The sequence below is a fragment of the Trachypithecus francoisi genome, unplaced genomic scaffold (assembly GCF_009764315.1).
Source record: "Trachypithecus francoisi isolate TF-2019V2 unplaced genomic scaffold, Tfra_2.0 Lachesis_group5, whole genome shotgun sequence".
Classification (NCBI taxonomy): Eukaryota; Metazoa; Chordata; class Mammalia; order Primates; family Cercopithecidae; genus Trachypithecus; species Trachypithecus francoisi.
The window spans coordinates 66805888-66823485 of NW_022681470.1; the positions used below are offsets into that span (position 1 = coordinate 66805888).

At 46.1% G+C, this 17598-nt stretch overlaps 3 protein-coding genes across 17 annotated transcripts in view; 2 read left to right on the forward strand and 1 right to left on the reverse strand.

The window, feature by feature from the left end:
- TRAF3IP3 (TRAF3 interacting protein 3) overlaps window positions 1–14495 on the forward strand; it is a 28004-nt gene extending 13509 nt beyond the window's left edge. For 8 of the 14 annotated variants that reach the window (XM_033197661.1, XM_033197652.1, XM_033197656.1 and 5 more), the window contains 9 exons: window positions 4853–4924; window positions 7244–7384; window positions 7494–7631; window positions 9242–9377; window positions 9980–10042; window positions 11501–11560; window positions 12652–12788; window positions 13527–13640; window positions 14236–14328. In XM_033197661.1, the coding sequence (XP_033053552.1) occupies window positions 4853–4924; window positions 7244–7384; window positions 7494–7631; window positions 9242–9377; window positions 9980–10042; window positions 11501–11560; window positions 12652–12788; window positions 13527–13640; window positions 14236–14328 (954 nt within the window). Of the gene's footprint in view, window positions 1–4852; window positions 4925–7243; window positions 7385–7493; window positions 7632–9241; window positions 9378–9979; window positions 10043–11500; window positions 11845–12651; window positions 12789–13526; window positions 13641–14235 lie in introns of those variants that run through there. The other 6 variants (XM_033197654.1, XR_004433976.1, XM_033197658.1 and 3 more) reach the window with 6 other exon arrangements.
- Window positions 1254–3588, forward strand: LOC117075369 (multiple epidermal growth factor-like domains protein 10). The gene is made up of 3 exons (XM_033197668.1): window positions 1254–1438; window positions 1479–2430; window positions 2806–3588. The coding sequence occupies exons 2-3, from the start codon at window positions 1878–1880 to the stop codon at window positions 3564–3566; spliced, it is 1314 nt and encodes a 437-aa protein (XP_033053559.1). The 5' UTR covers window positions 1254–1438; window positions 1479–1877; the 3' UTR covers window positions 3567–3588.
- Window positions 4918–17452, reverse strand: CUNH1orf74 (chromosome unknown C1orf74 homolog). 2 transcript variants are annotated; one of them, XM_033197672.1, is made up of 3 exons: window positions 16586–17452; window positions 14979–15891; window positions 4918–5211 (listed from the first exon to the last, which is right to left on the reverse strand). In XM_033197672.1, exon 2 carries the CDS (start codon window positions 15814–15816, stop codon window positions 15004–15006), a length of 813 nt encoding a protein of 270 aa, XP_033053563.1. In that variant the 5' UTR covers window positions 15817–15891; window positions 16586–17452; the 3' UTR covers window positions 4918–5211; window positions 14979–15003. The 2 variants fall into 2 exon arrangements, with proteins under 2 accessions (XP_033053563.1, XP_033053562.1); XM_033197671.1 differs by lacking the exon at window positions 4918–5211 and having other exon boundaries at window positions 11813–15891.
- Window positions 17453–17598: the final 146 nt, after the last annotated feature.

Genomic DNA, 17598 nt, shown 5'->3' on the forward strand with positions numbered 1-17598 from the left:
TTCAAAGCTCAAACAGTAGAAGTCTTTCTCCACGTCTTCCGTCGGTCCCAAAGCCCTGTGCTTATTGTAGATGCCAAATCCCTGACTCTCTGCTTTCCCTCACATGAGAGGTTAGGAAAAACATTAATAGCAGGAGGCACTTTAAAAAATTATTTTTGGCAACACTTTTTGCTTTTGCAAGCCCCAGCTGAGTAACACAGGAAGCAGAAAGGGTGGGGGCACCCCCTGGCTCCCATGGTTAGAGGAATAAGCCAAACAAGATCAAAACAGGAGCTGCGAGATACCACTTCCTGCCTCCCCCAGGCACCCTGAAACTCATTGAGGGAGGCAGACCTCAAAGCCGAGCCCCCTCCTCTACCCCCAGACCGTTACAGACCGGAAATGTTACAAGAGATGGAAACGTCCAGGCCGTCTGGCTGAGAGGGCCCATGGCGTCTCAGGCCTAAAGAGAGGTGGAATTTCAAGACCTCACAAGTGTCCCACTTGGCCTGGTTGGAAAAAGCCAGAGAAAGGATAGGAAAACCGGTCACTGCCCTTTCTCTGGAAAACTGGCTCTCATTGATGGCTCCCCCGCCCCCTCCCCTACTCACATACACCCTACACAAAACTCCAGGCTAGAAGAACAAAACCTCTACCTGGGCAAAAGGGGCAAGTCTACAAAGGGAGGGGACAACAAAGTGGCAGGGAAGCTGTAGCTACTCAGCTGAAATACTGAAAAACTGAGAAACAGAGATTGGCTCTTCGTGCCGACCTTGCTCCCCTCTCGCCCTTGAGATTAGCATCTTTCTTGGAATGTCCAAAATACCATTAGACAGACCCAGCTTATGAATAAATAGAATGTGACTTTCTGGGAAGCTCCCTTACACCCCCTGCCGCTCTTACTCTGCTTTAATCTCTCTCCATTTCTTGCTTTCTTAAAGAAGTTCTCATCTTGAGTCTAACATGTACGTGTGCATGTGGAAATGTACGTATGCAGGTGGAGGTGTGTGTGTGGAGATGGAAGTGTGTGTGTCCAGGTGGAATTGTGCGTGTGCGTGTGGAGGTGTGTGTGTGCGTGTGAAGGTGTGTGTGTGCAGGGGGAAGTATGTGTTTTTATATGGAGGTGTGTGTGTGCATGTGAAAGTGTGTGTGTCCATATGGAGGTGTGCGTGTGCATGTGAAGGTGTGTGTGCAGGTGGAAGTATGTGTGTGTATATGGAGGCATGTGTGTGCATGTGAAGGTGTATGTGTGCAGGTGGAGGTGTGCATGTGCATGTGGAGCTATGTGTGTGCATGTGAAGGTGTGTGTGTGCAGGTGGAGGTGTGTATGTGCAGGTGGAGGTGTGTGTGCATATGGAGGTGTGTGTGCATGTGGAGGTGTGTGTGTGCCCCTGTGAAGGTGTATCTGTGCATATGGAGGTGTATCTGTGCATATGGAGGTGTGTGTGTGCATGTGGAGGTGTGTGTGTACGTGTGGAGGTGCGCGTGTGCGTGTGGAGGTGTGCGTGTGCATGTGGAGGTGTATCTGTGCATGTAGAGGTGTGCATATGCATGTGAAGGTGTGTGTGCATGAGGTGTACGTGTGCATATGGAGGTTTGCGTGTGCAGCTGGAGGTGTGTGTGTGCAGGTGGAAGTGTGTGTGTGCAGGTGGAGATGTGTGTGTCCAGGTGGAGGTGTATCTGTGCATGTGGAGGTGTGTGTGCATATGGAGGTGTGTGTGCGCCCATATGAAAGTTTATCTGTGCATATGGAGGTGTATCTGCATATGGAGGTGTATCTGTGCGTGTGAAGGTGTGTGTGTGCATATGGAGGTGTGCGTGTGAATGTGAAGGTATGCATGTGGAGGTGTGCATGTGTAATGTGAAGGTGTGTGTGTGCATGAGGTGTACGTGTGCATATGGAGGTGTGCGTGTGCAGCTGGAGGTGTGTGTGTGCAGGTGGAAGTGTGCGCGTGCAGGTGGAAGTGTGTGTGCAGATGGTGTATCTGTGCATGTGGAGGTGTGCATGTGCAGGTGGAGGTGTGTGTGCAGGTGGGGGTGTATGTGTGCAGGTGGAAGTGTGCGTATGCAGGTGGAGGTGTGCGTGTGCAGGTGGAGGTGTATCTGTGCATGTGGAGGTGTGTGTGTGCATGTGGAGGTGTGTGTGTGTGCAGGTGGAGGTGTATCTGTGCATGTGGAGGTTTGCGTGTGCAGGTGGAGGTGTATGTGCAGGTAGAGGTGTATGTGTGCAGGTGGGGGTGTATGTGTGCAGGTGGGGGTGTATGTGTGCAGGTGGAAGTGTGCGTGTGCAGGTGGAGGTGTGCGTGTGCAGGTGGAGGTGCATCTGTGCATGTGGAGGTGCGTGTGTGCATGTGGAGGTGTGTGTGTGTGCAGATGGAGGTGTATCTGTGCATGTGGAGGTTTGCGTGTGCAGGTGGAGGTGTATGTGCAGGTGGAGGTGTATGTGTGCAGGTGGAAGTGTGCGTGTGCCGGTGGAGGTGTATGTGTGACGGTGGAGGTGTGTGTGTGCCGATGGAGGTGTGTGTGTGCATGTGGAGGTGTATCTGTGCATGTGGAGGTGTGTGTGTGCATGTGGAGGTGTACCTGTGCATGTGGAGGTGTGCGTGTGCAGGTGGAGGTGTGTGGGGAGGTGGAAGTGTGCGTGTGCATGTGGAGGTGTGCGTGTGCAGGTGAAGGTGTATTTGTGCATGTGGAGGTGTGTGTGTACATGTGGAGGTGTGTGTGTGTGCAGGTGGAGGTGTGTATGTGTGCAGGTGGAGGTGTATCTGTGCATGTGGTGTGTGTGTGCAGGTGGAGATGTGTGTGCAGGTGGAGGTGTGTGTGCAGGTGGAGGTGTATGTGTGCAGGTGGAGGTGTGTGTGTGTGCAGGTGGAGGGGTGTGTGTGTGTGCAGGTGGAGGTGTATCTGTGCATGTGGAGGTGTATGTGTGCAGGTGGAGGTGTATGTGTCAAGTGGAAGTGTGCGTGTGCCAGTGGAGGTGTGCGTGTGCCGGTGGAGGTGTGCGTGTGCCGATGGAGGTGTGCATGTGCACGTGGAGGTGTATCTGTGCATGTGGAGGTGTGTGTTTGTGCATGTGGAGGTGTGTGCAGGTGGAGGTGTATCTGTGCATGTGGAGGTGTGGGTGTGCAGGTGGAGGTGTGTGTGCAGGTGGAGGTGTGTGTGTGTGCATGTGGAGGTGTACCTGTGCAGGTGGAGGTGTGCGTGTGCAGGTGGAGCTGTGTGTGGGCAGGTGGAAGTGTGCGTGTGCATGTGGAGGTATGCATGTGCAGGTGAAGGTGTATTTGTGCATGTGGAGGTGTGCGTGTGCAGGTGGACGTGTGTGTGTGCATGTGGAGGTGTGTATGTGTGCAGATGGAGGTGTATCTGTGCATGTGGAGGTGTGCGTGTGCAGGTGGAGGTGTGTGTGCAGGTGGAAGTGTGCGTGTGCATGTGGAGGTGTGCGTGTGCAGGTGGAGATGTGCGTGTGCAGGTGGAGGTATGTGTGCAGGTGTAGGTGTGTGTGTGCAGGTGGAGGTGTATCTGTGCATGTGGAGGTGTGTGTATGCAGGTGGAGGTGTGCGTGTGCAGGTGGAGGTGTGCGTGTGTAGGTGGAGGTGTGTGTGCAGGTGGAGGTGTGCGTGTGCAGGTGGAGGTGTGTGTGTGCAGGTGGACGCGTATGTGTGCATGTGGTGTGTGTGTGCAGGTGGAGGTGTGTGTACATGTGGAGGTGTGTGTGTGCGTGTGGAGGTGTGCATGTGCATTTGGTGTGTGTGTGCACAGGTCGAAGTGTGCATGTGCATGTGAAGTGTGTGCAGGTGGAGGTGTGTGTGTATATGGAGGTGTGCGTGTGCATGTGAAGGTGTGTGTGCAGGTGGAGGTCTATATGTGTATATGGAGGTGTGCATGTGCATGTGAAGGTGTGTGTGTGCATATGGAGGTGTGCATGTGTGTGCATATGGAGGTGTGCGTGTGCATGTGGAGGTGTGTGTGTACATGTGGAGGTGTATGTGTGCATGTGGAAGTGTACGTGTGCATGTGGAGGTGTGTGTGGCAGGGAGGGAAGTGTATTAATCTCCTAGGGCTGCTATGACAAAGTACCACAGTCAGGGGAACTTCAAAAACGGAAACTTATTTTCTCATAGTTCTGGAGGCTAAAAGTCTGAGATCAGGGTGTCAGCAGAGTTCTTTTCTCCTGTGGTCTCTCTCCCCGGCTTACAGATTGCCATCTCTCTCTGTATCTCCATGTGGCCTTCCCACAGTGCCCTGATCTCCTCTTTTAATAAGGACATCCATCATATTGGATTAGGGCCCAGCCTAATGGCCTCATTTTAACTTAACTACATCTTTAAAGACCCTGTCTCCAAATATGGTCACATTCTGGGGCACTCGGGGCTTAGGATTTCAACATAGGAATGTTGAGGAGATACAAATAAGCTCATAATTGAGGGTAAAGGAGGGAATAACATTCTCCTGGGAGGGGAGACTGTGTTAGCCTTACTGGCCTACATTTTACAGGGAAAGGTCCATGTACAAGACTGAGAAGAGGTGGGGAGTGCAGAAGTGCCTAGAGAGGGGAGAGAGGTAGTGAGCGAAAGGGTAGCTTAGAAGCTTTCCTTCCAGGGCCCCCCTGCTATGCTACCCTGAGCCATTTGATAAAAATGGAGGTAAAAAGAGGACTTGAGGCCAGTCTGATTCTTTCTTGTCCTAGTCTAGAGAAAGAAGAGAAGATCCTCTTCTATTCAGCATCCTTTGTCATCTTTGCTCCTGCCTGCCTCCTGAAAGACTTCACTGTTTGAGCACCAACCATGTGCTGGGCAGTAGGATAGGAATATAGAGTCAAACTCTTTGCAGACTAGATTTTCCCACACTCGTTAACTCATCCCATTTGCTCCAGGGACAGCTTAATGAAGACAAACTGAAGGGGAAACTGAGATCCTTAGAAAACCAGCTGTACACCTGTACCCAGGTAAGCATTCTGAAGGATATTTCTATCTCGGGAATCTAGAATTAAATGTGAAGAATGCTTGAACCTCAATCTTACTTTTGAGAAATGCCACCAGATAGAGAATAACACACCGATTCCTACTTACCCAGTTCTAGCTTGGCCATTTTCACTTTAGTCTCTAATTCACTAGATCACTGTCTCCATCCTTCTTCCTCTCCCTTTCTCCCAGTATCCTTCTCGTTACACCCTGGAGGAATCCCAGCACTAACCACTTTGTCAGCTCCAGGCGAACCTTGAAATACCTGAAACTGTAGGGAAAGGCCCTTGGTAAAGATTCACACCACCCAGACAGACCTTTACATATCCTAATCTTTGAACAGATGAGTTAGATGTTATAACGAAGTCTTAGAAAATGATTTTCATTCCATGGGCAACTTTTTTCTGTTTTTTCTAGCAACCCCTAGAAGAATGTAAAAGCTCTTTTACTTGGCTCTTCTGTAACACTATTTTCCAGCATTAGTAATCTCCTGATTGGCCTAATCTTGGTTTACAAGAGATAGAAAGAAATCAGCTTTCACACTTGAGAAGTGATGGATACCTGAAAGGTGGGGAGATGTCAAATAAGAGAATGGGGTGAAACAGGCAGATTTCTCCATCTGGAGTTAGAGAGAGAAGATAATTGGCCACATAGATGGCGTCTTACAGGGGAAGAGAGTTTATGGAGTCTATAAGTTTCTTGGTCCACAACTTTCATTTTTTCAGTATGACTTGCTTTGTCAGGACTAAATAATGCCAACCAAGTTCACAAGAGACCAATATATAATCCAGAATGCCAATCTATTCATTTTCAGTAGAGAATAACACATAACCAGTGCCCAGCATGGATGGTCATTGGATGTCCAATAACTGGGACATCCCCTACATATGACCTCAACCAGGTTAATTCCTGAATCTAGTTTTTAATGAAAGTTCCAAAACTATAAGACCCACTCAAATTTAAATCCAAAATTTCAGACAATTCCAAAGCTAAATGGAAATGATTTCATATTGATCCCTAAATTTTTGTCATCTGGTCTACTGCTTACACAGTGGGTAATCCAGAATTGACAGTAAAATTTGCCTGCCTACTCCGAAATCACAGGACATAAAGATGAAAGAAAGGGAGAAGGCAAGACCCCCAGTGAATTTGCAAAGCTGCGCTTGTGTCTCCTTAATCCTGCAGCCAGGAGGAATTTTGTAACGCAAATGTATTAATTTTAAAACATTAAGTTCATTAGGCATTGTAGAGAAGCTACAATGATTTTTTTTAAAGCAGCAGCAGTATGCTCCCTCCCTGAAGGAGTTTACAATCCAGTATGAAAGACAGATGAGTCAACAGAGTAGAATAATAGAGGCATGCAGGGTATACTATGTGAACACTATGAACACTAAGAAAAGCTGCCTAATCTATAAGACGTTGTGGGATGGGGGTAGTTGGTCAGTTTATCAGAACTGATGATACTGGACTGAATCTTGAGTATGAGGAGAAGTTAACCAGTTTTAGGCAGAAGAAGCTATTTGGGTAAAAGCAGAAGCCAAAAAAACAGAGTGCTAGGGGATCTGCAAACATCTCAGCTTAGGTGGAAGTAGCATGGGATGAAAGTCGAGGCATGTAAGTGGAGCCATGACAAGGAGTTTGGATGTGATTCTTAGGATGCTGAGAATCCATGGAGAATTTATGCAGGAAGTGGCAAGATCAGATTTGCATTTTAGAAAGAACCCTCTAAATGTGGGACTGAAAAGGGACTGAAGGGAGGCAAGATTTGAAGAAAGGGAGGCTGTTGCATTAATCCACATAACACTACTACTAGAGCCTGAACTAAGGAAGCAGCAGTAGGGATAGACAGGAGACAGATATGAACTGTGAAGGAAACTGTCAAGGTTCAATGACCAACTGATTACTGCAAGGAAATGAGAGAGAAAATGAAGACTGACTCCCTGGTTTAGGGTTTGGAAAAGACTAGATGGATGATGATTCTGGTCACTGAGATAGGAACCCCAAGAAAAAAGAACATGTTTAGAAACATGAGTCCTGTTTAGACATGTTGGATTTCAAGAGCTTGTGGAAGGCCTCAGATATAACGTCCAGCAAGCCTAAGACACTGTTTATTACACCCCCTACTCATCTCTCATTGCCTGAGGGACTCTCCCTGCTAGCTCTACCCTAAAAGAAAAGGCTCACTAGATTACTGGTATCTCTGCCTGGGGGAGGAACCAACTTCTTTTCATTTCTGTATCCCAGTTCAGGATTTGGCACACAGAAGTTCAATGTGTATTTGTTGAATTGCATCAAATTTACAGAAATACTCCCCTTGGGGAATGAAAAAAGTACTACTGGAGATGGAAGACCAGAAAAACAGTTATGAGCAGAAGGCCAAGGAGTCACTGCAGAAAGTGCTGGAGGAGAAAATGAATGCAGAGCAGCAACTACAGAGCACACAGGTATGGGGACGCCACATAGATCTTGGGGTTGGGGACTCCAGGCAGCTAGGGGAACAAGGGAGCCAGCTGCACAGCTCCCTGGAACCCTCTCCTCTCTGACCTCCCTCAGCGATCCCTGGCCCTGGCAGAGCAGAAGTGTGAAGAGTGGAGGAGCCAGTACGAGGCTCTGAAGGAGGACTGGAGCACCCTTGGGTCCCAGCACAGGGAGCTGGAGAGCCAACTCAACGTGCTTCAGTCCAAACTGCAGGTACCAGGCACTGGGGGTGGGGAGGGAAGACAGGGTATGGAGAGGAGGGGTGGTGATGAAGAAGCTGTTCTGGATTAGGGACTCCAAAGGCAGCTGACAGCATCTGGCTTTCAGTTCCTCAGTCACCACCAACTTTGTACCAAATTCACTGTTTTGGCTCTGAAATTTAATTTTGAGTTTAGCAAGGATGTCTGCACTGCTCATGCAAATGAACTAAGCGTTCATTGGAATGACACCATCACCATCCAAATGAAAATAACTGGCTGGAATATACATCAGCCTACTAATGTCATATCCCAACCCACTGTCCAAACTCCATCCTAAAAAAGCATCCAGTTCAGAACTGCCCACTGTTGGCAAAGAAAAAATGTCACTAATTTATTTACAGGTGAGTACTAACACTTTTTGCCAATGTGTTTTTAAGCAATTACATTTAGCAATTACAATTAGACTCTTGGCATCCTCAAGGGTTCCATCATCTTCAATCTGTCCTAAGACTCAGTTTCCCCATCTGTAAAATGAGGATAATAGTACTTACATCATAAGGTTGTTCTGAGTATTAAGTAAGATGATCCATGTAAAGTACTTAGCACAATGCCTGGCACATAAAAGCACTCAGTAAATATTAGCTATTATTTTGCATAGATTTATTTACTTGGTTTGGAGTTTTGAGGATCCACCTCAAAAGCTGATCTTTATACTTTTCCTGAAACAGGGCTCAGAACAGCCCACTTGATAAGAGACAGAGTATGTGAGTCTTATCAAAGGAGTGAACCTAACTGGTCACTCTGAGTGGTATCCACATCTCAACCTTTGCTGTTCTCTTCTTCCCATTACCTATAAGGCAACTCCTATGAAGATTTTGGGGGGAGGGGGTTTAACTTTGAATCTTTGTGGAAAAAATAAAGACCCTAACAAAAAAAAATTGATACTGCTAGAGGAAGAATAAAAGAGAAAATGAAAACATCTAGAAAACTGATGACTTCGTATTCCTTAATTTGGTGATTTACCAAAGTGTCAAGACATGAGTCCCATGCCAATGACAACCACTTACATTTCCCCTAGAATGGCAGATTTTTTTAAAGTACTGGGTTTCCTAAAGCAATTCTTATTTTATATATTCTAATTTATGTACATCAATGTGTCACTTAGACCTGTCACTAGAGATGGTTTAGAAAATAAACTTACATTACACATGCCTCAGTCCACTTCAAAACTACTGGCACATGCCTATAGTCGCAGTTACTCAGAAGGCTAAGGTGGGAGGATTGCTTGAGCCCAAGAGGTCAAGGCTGCAATGAGCTATGATGGCACCACTGCACTCCAGTCTGGGTGACAAAGTGAGACCCCATCTCTAAAAATAAAAATAAATAAATAAAAGACACGAGTTCCTTGTGAATATCAAGTCTAATTTGCCGTTATAAATGTGAGGAACAAAGCAAAGGGAAGAATAGGAAAAAAGAAAGACTTCTCTATTTTCTCATCTACCTAACATTCCTTCTATCTCTAAAACTCCAGAGTTTTCTATATTTTCCTCTTCCATGGTACCTGCCCCCAACCTCCACCCCAACACTGACCTCCTTCTATATGGCCCCTCCTCCTCCTTACAGGGAGCAGATAGCAGGGACTTACAGATGAACCAGGCCCTGCGATTTTTGGAGAACGAGCACCAGGAACTGCAGGCCAAGATTGAATGCCTGCAAGGGGACAGAGACCTGTGCAGCTTGGATACCCAGGACCTACAAGGTACTCTTCTCCTTGGAGGCTTTGGGCGCATGGGAGCCATGGCCAAGTGAGCTAAGAAAAAAGAACCTGAGTTAAGAGAAAGGCTTCAGCCTTTTATTTGTTTGCTTGATTGGTTGATTGGCTTTGTAATCTCATTTTACCTTGAGGGAGAGGCAGGGCTGTTTTAATCATCTAAAATTGAAAATTAATTTCACTGTACCAGATAGAGTATCCTTTTGTCTAGCTCTCTTTTTTAGCCCATCCCTCTGGGCCAGATCACAGCTGCTCCCACATCAGTCACATATGTCAAGGCCACATTCCTAATTTGAAAGGGAAAGGCCAGTTGAAACACAAGGCATAGAGAAAGACTCTCAGTCATAGCCTCTGTGTCCGAGGACTACATAGTGTGTAAATACAAGCCTCAATGCAACCCAACATTGTTGATGCACAAAACCTGAGGTACTTGGCTTCTGGTTTACCTCCTCAGAACTGGGACACAACTTCCAGAAGACACATGTTAGAGGCCACGACAAGACAGCATCTATTACTAATTTCCATCCTTAAGTACTGAGTTCATTAAGTCTTGGGTTCCTTTATTTTGGCTTGCATTATTGCATTTTCAGATCAACTAAAAAGGTCAGAGGCGGAGAAACTCACCCTGGTGACCAGAGTACAGCAGTTGCAGAGTAAGTTCGCTTTCCAGATTCTGAAAGTCCACAGGGTTTTCCTGGGGCTCCTGGCCCATAAAAGGCACCCAGAGTAGGGACTAATGGCCCAGTCTTTGGCATATGCTCTAACTCTGTGCATTTTCAGACCCTCTTCTTGTGAAGTGAAGTCATTTACATAGCTCTCCATAAATTATGTATTAGCCTTTGTTCTTTTTTTTCTACTTTTCGCCTTCCATGCCAATGACACCACTTACATTTCCCCCAGAATTGCAGATTTTGTTTTAAGTACTGGGTTTCCTAAAACAGTTCTTATTTTATATATTGTAATTTATAAGTACATGAATGTGTCACATAGACCTGTCACTAGAGATGGTTTAGAAAATAAGCTTACACTATACATGCCTCAGTCCACTTCAAAACTACATATTGGGCCCAAAGAGGAAAAGGGACTTTTCAGAAGAAAAGCAGTTTCTGAAAAGCTGGAGAACTTGACTCAATTAATACCGCTGCTGGTTGCCCACCACTTTAACCTCTGACACCTGATAGAGAAGCTTCATGCAAACAGCAATGATTATTAAGAGAACAAAGCAACCACAGGGGAAAGGGAAAGTCTTCAAGCAAAGACTTGAAGATAGAGACATGGTAGGGGGAGAAATAAGGATGCTATATTCATAGCAAAGTATCACAGACTGGGTGCCTTGAAGAACAGAAATGTATTGTCTCACAGTTCTGGAGACTAGAAATCCAAGATGTCAGCAGGGGTGTTTCCTTCTGAGGGCATTTAGGAAAAGATCTATCCCAGGGCTCTTTCCTTGGCTTTGTAGATGGCCGTCTTCTCTCTGTGTCTCTTCACATTGTCTTTCCCATGAACATATCTGTGTCCATATTTCTCCTTCTTTTTTTTTTTTTTTTTTTTTGAGACGGAGTCTCGCTCTGTGGCCCAGGCTGGAGTGCAGTGGCCGGATCTCAGCTCACTGCAAGCTCCGCCTCCCGGGTTTACGCCATTCTCCCGCCTCAGCCTCCCGAGTAGCTGGGACTACAGGCGCCCGCCACCTCACCCGGCTAGTTTTTTGTATTTTTTAGTAGAGACGAGGTTTCACCATGTTCGCCAGGATGGTCTCGATCTCCTGACCTCGTGATCCGCCCGTCTCGGCCTCCCAAAGTGCTGGGATTACAGGCTTGAGCCACCGCACCCAGCCATTTCTCCTTCTTATAAGGACACCGGTGATATTAGATTAGGGCCCACCTGAATGACCCCATTTTATTTTTATTATCTTTTAAAGAACCTATCTCCAAATAAGGTCATAATTTAAGGTACTGAGGGTTAGGACTTCAACATATAGATTCTGGGGGACAAAATTCAACACATAGCAGATGGGAACATATTTAATAGCTAAGGTTCTAGGCAAAGTTCTGAAAAGAAACTCTGTGTAGTAAATATGCTAGCATAGACAAGTTCCTTGTGTTTTCCAACAGGTCTGCTTCAGAATCAATCCTTACAGCTTCAAGAACAGGAGAAACTCTTAACAAAGAAAGGTCAGCAAATTTATTAACCACAGATTCTAAGATATTGCTCTTCCCTGACCTGCCCAGAGGCAGCGGGATGGACTACATGACCTCCTGGAGTCCCAGCCAGTTCTGAGTGTCTGTTAAGTCCGGGATGTGTGGGAGGTTTTTAAAGACTGATCATTGGCTCTGAGGACACTTCAACTAGTTAGCCTTCTATCCTGAGGTATATAAACTGTGAAAAAGGGTTTCTATTCTCTCTGAAAGCACATGTTTATGTTGAACATTTCAATAAATTTACTTTGAACTCAGGATTTCATGTCAATTTTTACACACTTGATTTTCCAAATCACATCCAACTCCCCAGCCCCAAACCACATAGCATGCCAGAGTCAACTCACTCTTAGCCCTAGAGAGTCTACTGTCCATGTTTCCTGAGAATTCACTGTGTATACAGAGGGGCAAGAGCTCCTCACCTGTCCACTACACATGACCTTTTGTTTTCTCCTCACAATCACTGGGCATAATATAATAGATAATGCAGAAATGTTTATGCCCACATAGTATGGATAAGAACATGAAGGTCTATGGTGGCACAGACTAACAACACAGCTACAACAATCCAAAACTTCTGACTCCTAGTCCATGCTCTTTTCACCAAGACTAAGACTGCAGGGTGGCTAAAAAACCATCTTTAACCATATGAAGATAAATTTTAGGATATGACTGCCATCTTCACAACTTCAAATGAGAACATCAGGGAAAAGGGGTTATATTAAAGCATCCACCAAACTTATCTGACAAACTAGGAAGAATGTGACATACAACCAATGAAATTCAATTAATAAGTATTCACTAAAATTATTTAGCACTAGATAAGACTGGGGATACAAAGAAAAGATGCCAATCTTGCCCTCAAGGAGCTCAGATTCCAGCTGTCTGTCCAAGCTTAGCAGGGGCCTAGTGGAAGTTAACCTTTATGTCAAAGAATGCCATCAGTCTAGCCAAGAGCACGTCCTCCCAAGTTCCCTCCCCTCTCCCCACTCCTAGTGGCTCACCCTCAGGGCCCTTCCTCAGAGGTGTGGGCCTCACTATCACCAAGAATCTGGCTGCTTTTTTAGATCAGGCTTTGCCCGTGTGGAGTCCAAAGTCCTTCCCTAACGAAGTGGAGCCTGAGGGTACAGGGAAGGAGAAAGACTGGGATCTCAGAGACCAGCTGCAAAAGAAGACTTTGCAGCTCCAGGCCAAGGAAAAGGAGGTGAGAGGGTGATCTGAGACAGTGAGAGCTCATCTGCAGAATAGCAGAGAAACCTGGGAGGCAGCCAAAGAGCAGGTATTTCAAAGTTTAAGCTGTGACTGGATACCCACAGATATTCATTTGCCTACATAAAGTGTCTGTGCTTCTGGGCTGACTTGTCAATCTTTTCCCTTCCTTATTTACACCAACTCCTATTCAAGGTTTTATTAACTGGTTACCTTTTAGAAAGTCGACCAAAACTCAAACACATTTAATAAAAATATTAACTTCTCAATATGTCGTCCCACATTGAGTATCTTAAGTCCTTACATGTCTTTTAAAGAGTAAAACTCTTCCTTTGTACAACTCACAAACATACACATCCCCAGAAGTATTCATATGCAACTAGCTCCTGGGAAAGAAACGTGTACTAAGGTCACTTCTAGGTTGTTTATGCTATAAGAACTTCATTTTTCAGTGTCTCTCATTTGCAAAGCACTTGCACATAAAGTCATATAAAAGAACTTAAATGTATAAAATGTAATATTATAATATGCACTATTGTCAATCATTTAAAATGAACACATTCCAGACAATGTGAGACAGTCAAAAGACAAACTCAAATCCCTGAGAATGGCTGGGAAGGGAGGATGGTGGTAAAAATTCCAAATGAGTGAAACTTACACAGGGCAGTCTCCCTTACCTGGGCTCTGTCCTAGACAGAAGTGACAGTGATGACTTTGGTGATGTTCTCCCCAGTGCAGAGAACTGCATTCAGAATTAGACAACCTCAGTGACGAGTATCTCTCCTGCCTGCGTAAGCTGCAGCACTGTCGAGAAGAGCTGAACCAGAGCCAGCAGCTGCCTCCCAGAGTAAGAGGGTCCCTCCTTCCCATAAAGCCCTGGATGATGGGATGATTCCTTCCTCAACCAAGATTTGCAGATAAAATGTATCAGCCCACACCAACAACTGGCCATCCTGTCCCACTGTGCTTGGTTTATAACATACTGACATTATGGCAACCATTGGAAAAAACACTGGACTCGTGCATCAAAGCCCAACTTTCATGGAACTCTCAATGCCAGAAGGAAAGACTTACTCTTAGCTAAAGTATGAAAGGGTGTTCTTTTAGTCTATGATAAGCATGGTGGCAAGAATAGAAGGACAACAAAAGTACTGGGGAATACAAAGAATACAATTTTTCTGAGTTATTTTCCACCCTTCATTATTCATATCAGTATTTATGTATCTGGTCCCTGATGGATATGGCTCCCTGGGCCAGAGAACACTGGTTAAGTGGTTTTACTCCAAGACAGGTGACAGAGTGGGAGACAGAGTAAAAAGTTATTTCTCCACCACCAACCCAGGGTTTTCCACTGGGCTAGAGTAGGAAGAAGAAAGATTTTTGCCTATATCTTTTCCAGTCATCTCATGGCCACTTTCTTCTGTCTCCCTGTCCCTCTGCAGAGGCAATGTGGGCGATGGCTCCCAATGCTGATGGTGGTGATTGCTGCAGCACTGGCAGTGTTCCTGGCCAATAAAGACAACCTGATGATCTGAATAATTTGTGACAACTGTCTTGGGTGAAAATCAGAAGCAAGCAACTCAACAAAAAACTCAGAAGGTTTGGGGACATTACAGCTTGGGCTTTTCAACTGACTTAGGATTTCTGACTTTTTGTTATTTTCTTAACCTAGTGCAAATAAACTTCACCTGACCAGACTGTTCCTCAGAACTCTCAGTTTATTCCTGAAAGGTGTATTACATTAACAAGTACCACATATTTAAGCATACTGGTGGTCTACTCTCCTCAAATTCAGTTGCAGGCATATAAACACGCAGAGAAACCCCCAGCCCTACTTTCCTAGTAGACAGCATCCACACAGAGCAGGTATATTTAGACCGTTATCATGCAAGAGTGTTTGGCTTGTCTTCCACCACCCTGCTTTTCCTCTATCACCTCTTTCCTTCTACCTCTTACCCAGTGAAAATGAAAACATATCCACTAAGAGGACTTCCTAGCATAGAAATGGCAAGTAGGTACTATCTACCAATTTGCTACTAGCACCACCACTATCTATTTACATGCCCTTTGCATTTGCAGCCAATTGATCACAGCATTGTGCCTTGGTGTACTCAAGACACTTGGAATTGGCAGTTGAGATGATTATTTGCCATCCCCAAACTAGAGATGATCATTTACTGAGTACCTTCTATATGAGAGGAGAGTTAAAGTCAGAGGGCCACAGCCGGCAGTGTGACTATCTCAGAGGAGATGCTGAGATCAGCAAAGTCATTCTGAGTCCTAAATCGGGTTCTGAGGTCCTTCTCCCAGGTGTTTAGAATGTGTCTCAGGCCTGGGAACAAGCTCTCTGGGACACTAAAGGAATACAGCAGGATTGGGGGTCGACCTAGCAACCATGAGATCCGGGCAGTGAATACTCGTAGTGGAGTCAGAGCTAAGCAGTTGTCATCTCCCTGGTTCAGGTGAAAGGTATAGGGGACAGGATAGCCCAGGAGGATCCCAAATACAGTACAGAGATTCCAGTCTGAGGAATGGAGCCTGCTGTGGGAGACTGCAGAGGGAGATAAGTCCCTCTGCAGCCCCTGCAAATGTGTGATGATCTCAGCCACGAGGGCCTTCAAGTCCTGAAGTTGGTCCAAGGAGCAGACAGAAGGGTGAGGCTGGCAGCTGGAAACATCCACAAAGGCTATGGTACCAAGCAGCACCTGCTCCAAGTGCTGACATACATGCTCAGGACTGACAATCAGGCTGTTTTCTCCAATCTCAAGGATGTGAAGTCCAAAGTTCAGGAAGCCAAGCCCCTGCAGCTCCTCCAGATAGCTCTGGAGCTCTGATGCCCCTGCACAGTTGCAATCATAGAGCACAGCTGGCTTCAGTCCCCGGGCCACAGCCAGCACCTCTCCAGCTAAGTGAAGGCAGATGGCTTGGGGTGGATTCCGTCTCTTTCCCATGCCAAGGGTCTGCTGAGCAGCTGCCACCAGCAGCTGAGGTCTCGGTGATGACATGAGATCTAGAAGCAACATCAAGAATGGCCTCCTTAGCTAGTCAGAGTTCCCTTCCCTGGGTGGCATCTTTAAGCCAGACACTTGAGGAGGGGCCTAGAAACAAAGCAATAGCAGGGAATTATTAACAGCCAGTGACACACCACGAAACCTGACAACAGCCTTCCCGTTAAGTCGAAGTATCTTCCAAAGGTTATTCTGTCCCTCCCTCTGCTTTGAAATGTTGACCCAGCCCAAACAAGATAGGATCAATGCTACCTGATTTTTCTGGTTGACTTGGTCTCCCTCAATCTTAAATTCGTGTGTTTTTCTAGCTTTATAGCTAGATTTATATTCCCTCTGGCTTTTATTCTAAATTTTACCTGTTGTAAATTACGTTCTCTGGTTCAAACCTTAAGGAGCTTGGGGCAGAGGCGGAGGCGGGGCAGTGTTTGGCAAAATTCACAGCATTTCGCCCAAAAGCCCTTCTGGGACAGAGCTCCAAGTTCCAAATGTATCCTTTCCACTGACAAGTCCCCTACTCTTCCCGCCAGAGAATAGTTATAAGAATAGCAATTTGATTAATATACACCAGAATATGGACTAACAACCATCTCACCCTGACACATAAAAATGAATGAATGAAATCCGCTAGAACTGCATACGGTAGTATTTTAACTTCTGCTGGCCCCGCCTTCCCTTTCTGTCCGACCAAGGACCCTCGGAAGATGGGATTTCTCCGATCCACACGCCCCACACCAGAGCATATTACAGTGATTTGCTAAATGAGGCATAAGTCTCTCTCACATACGTTCTTTTTCCACGTCCGCTACAGGTTCGCGGGCTCACAAACTTTTTGCGGCTTCCTGCCTGCTGCCAGAAAGGCAGCTAGTCCCCAAGTAACACTGGAAATCCCGCCTACGCTGGGAAGACCCTCTCAGCCTGCTCTGCGCCAGTCGGGCAGGCACCTTCTTGCGCATGCGCACCCACTCGAGTGCCACCCTCTTTTCCCCCCTTCCGTGACGTCATCCAGCCGCTCGCGCGCCTCGCGTTAGAACAACTGGCGAGGCCGCCTTGCTGCGCGCCGGAAGTTTGGGGAACCCTGCGACCCGCCCCTTCCGGTGAGACAGAACGCGGTCCCACCTGTCTGCTCAGGAACTGGGAAGGGCGGAAGTGAACGAGAAAAGGCGGAACCTGGTGAAACTGGTTTCCCGCTGCTGCCCTCATTTTGCTTCGCAGAACTTCCTTCTTGTGTTACGACGTCTGGAGTCCCACTTGACTGGGAATCCAGAAACAGGGCACACAGCACTTAATAAACACCTTTGATTTGTGTCTGTGGAAATACGTTTTGTCCAGACGAAACATACCTCAAGACAATTAACATATTTTGCAGAGTAGCCTCACCTGTGGGTGATGCTGAAACGTTTTAATTTTTTTTAACTTCCCTAAATCCTACATTTGAGAGGCCTACAAGAACAGCTCTCTAGGGAGGATGTGAAGGTGTGAGTATTCACTTTGAACAAATATGTGCCAGTCATGCTGCTAGGCCCTGCAGGTATTGCAGTGAGCAAAACAGACCAAACCCCCACTTTCATGAGGCTTAAGTTCATGTCTACTGAATCCAGTTTGCTGATTTCAAATAAGAAATGAGAAGTGATGACACAGAAGCTTTCCAGTCAGGTCATTACAAAGAAAAAGTGTTATTTCATGTAAGAGTTAACACCTTTTTAACTACCAGCAATTTGACCCATGCCACAAAGGGAAAGGATTTTTTGAGAAAACCCCAATATCTAAGCAAATGGCCCCAATTTATTTATACTTGGA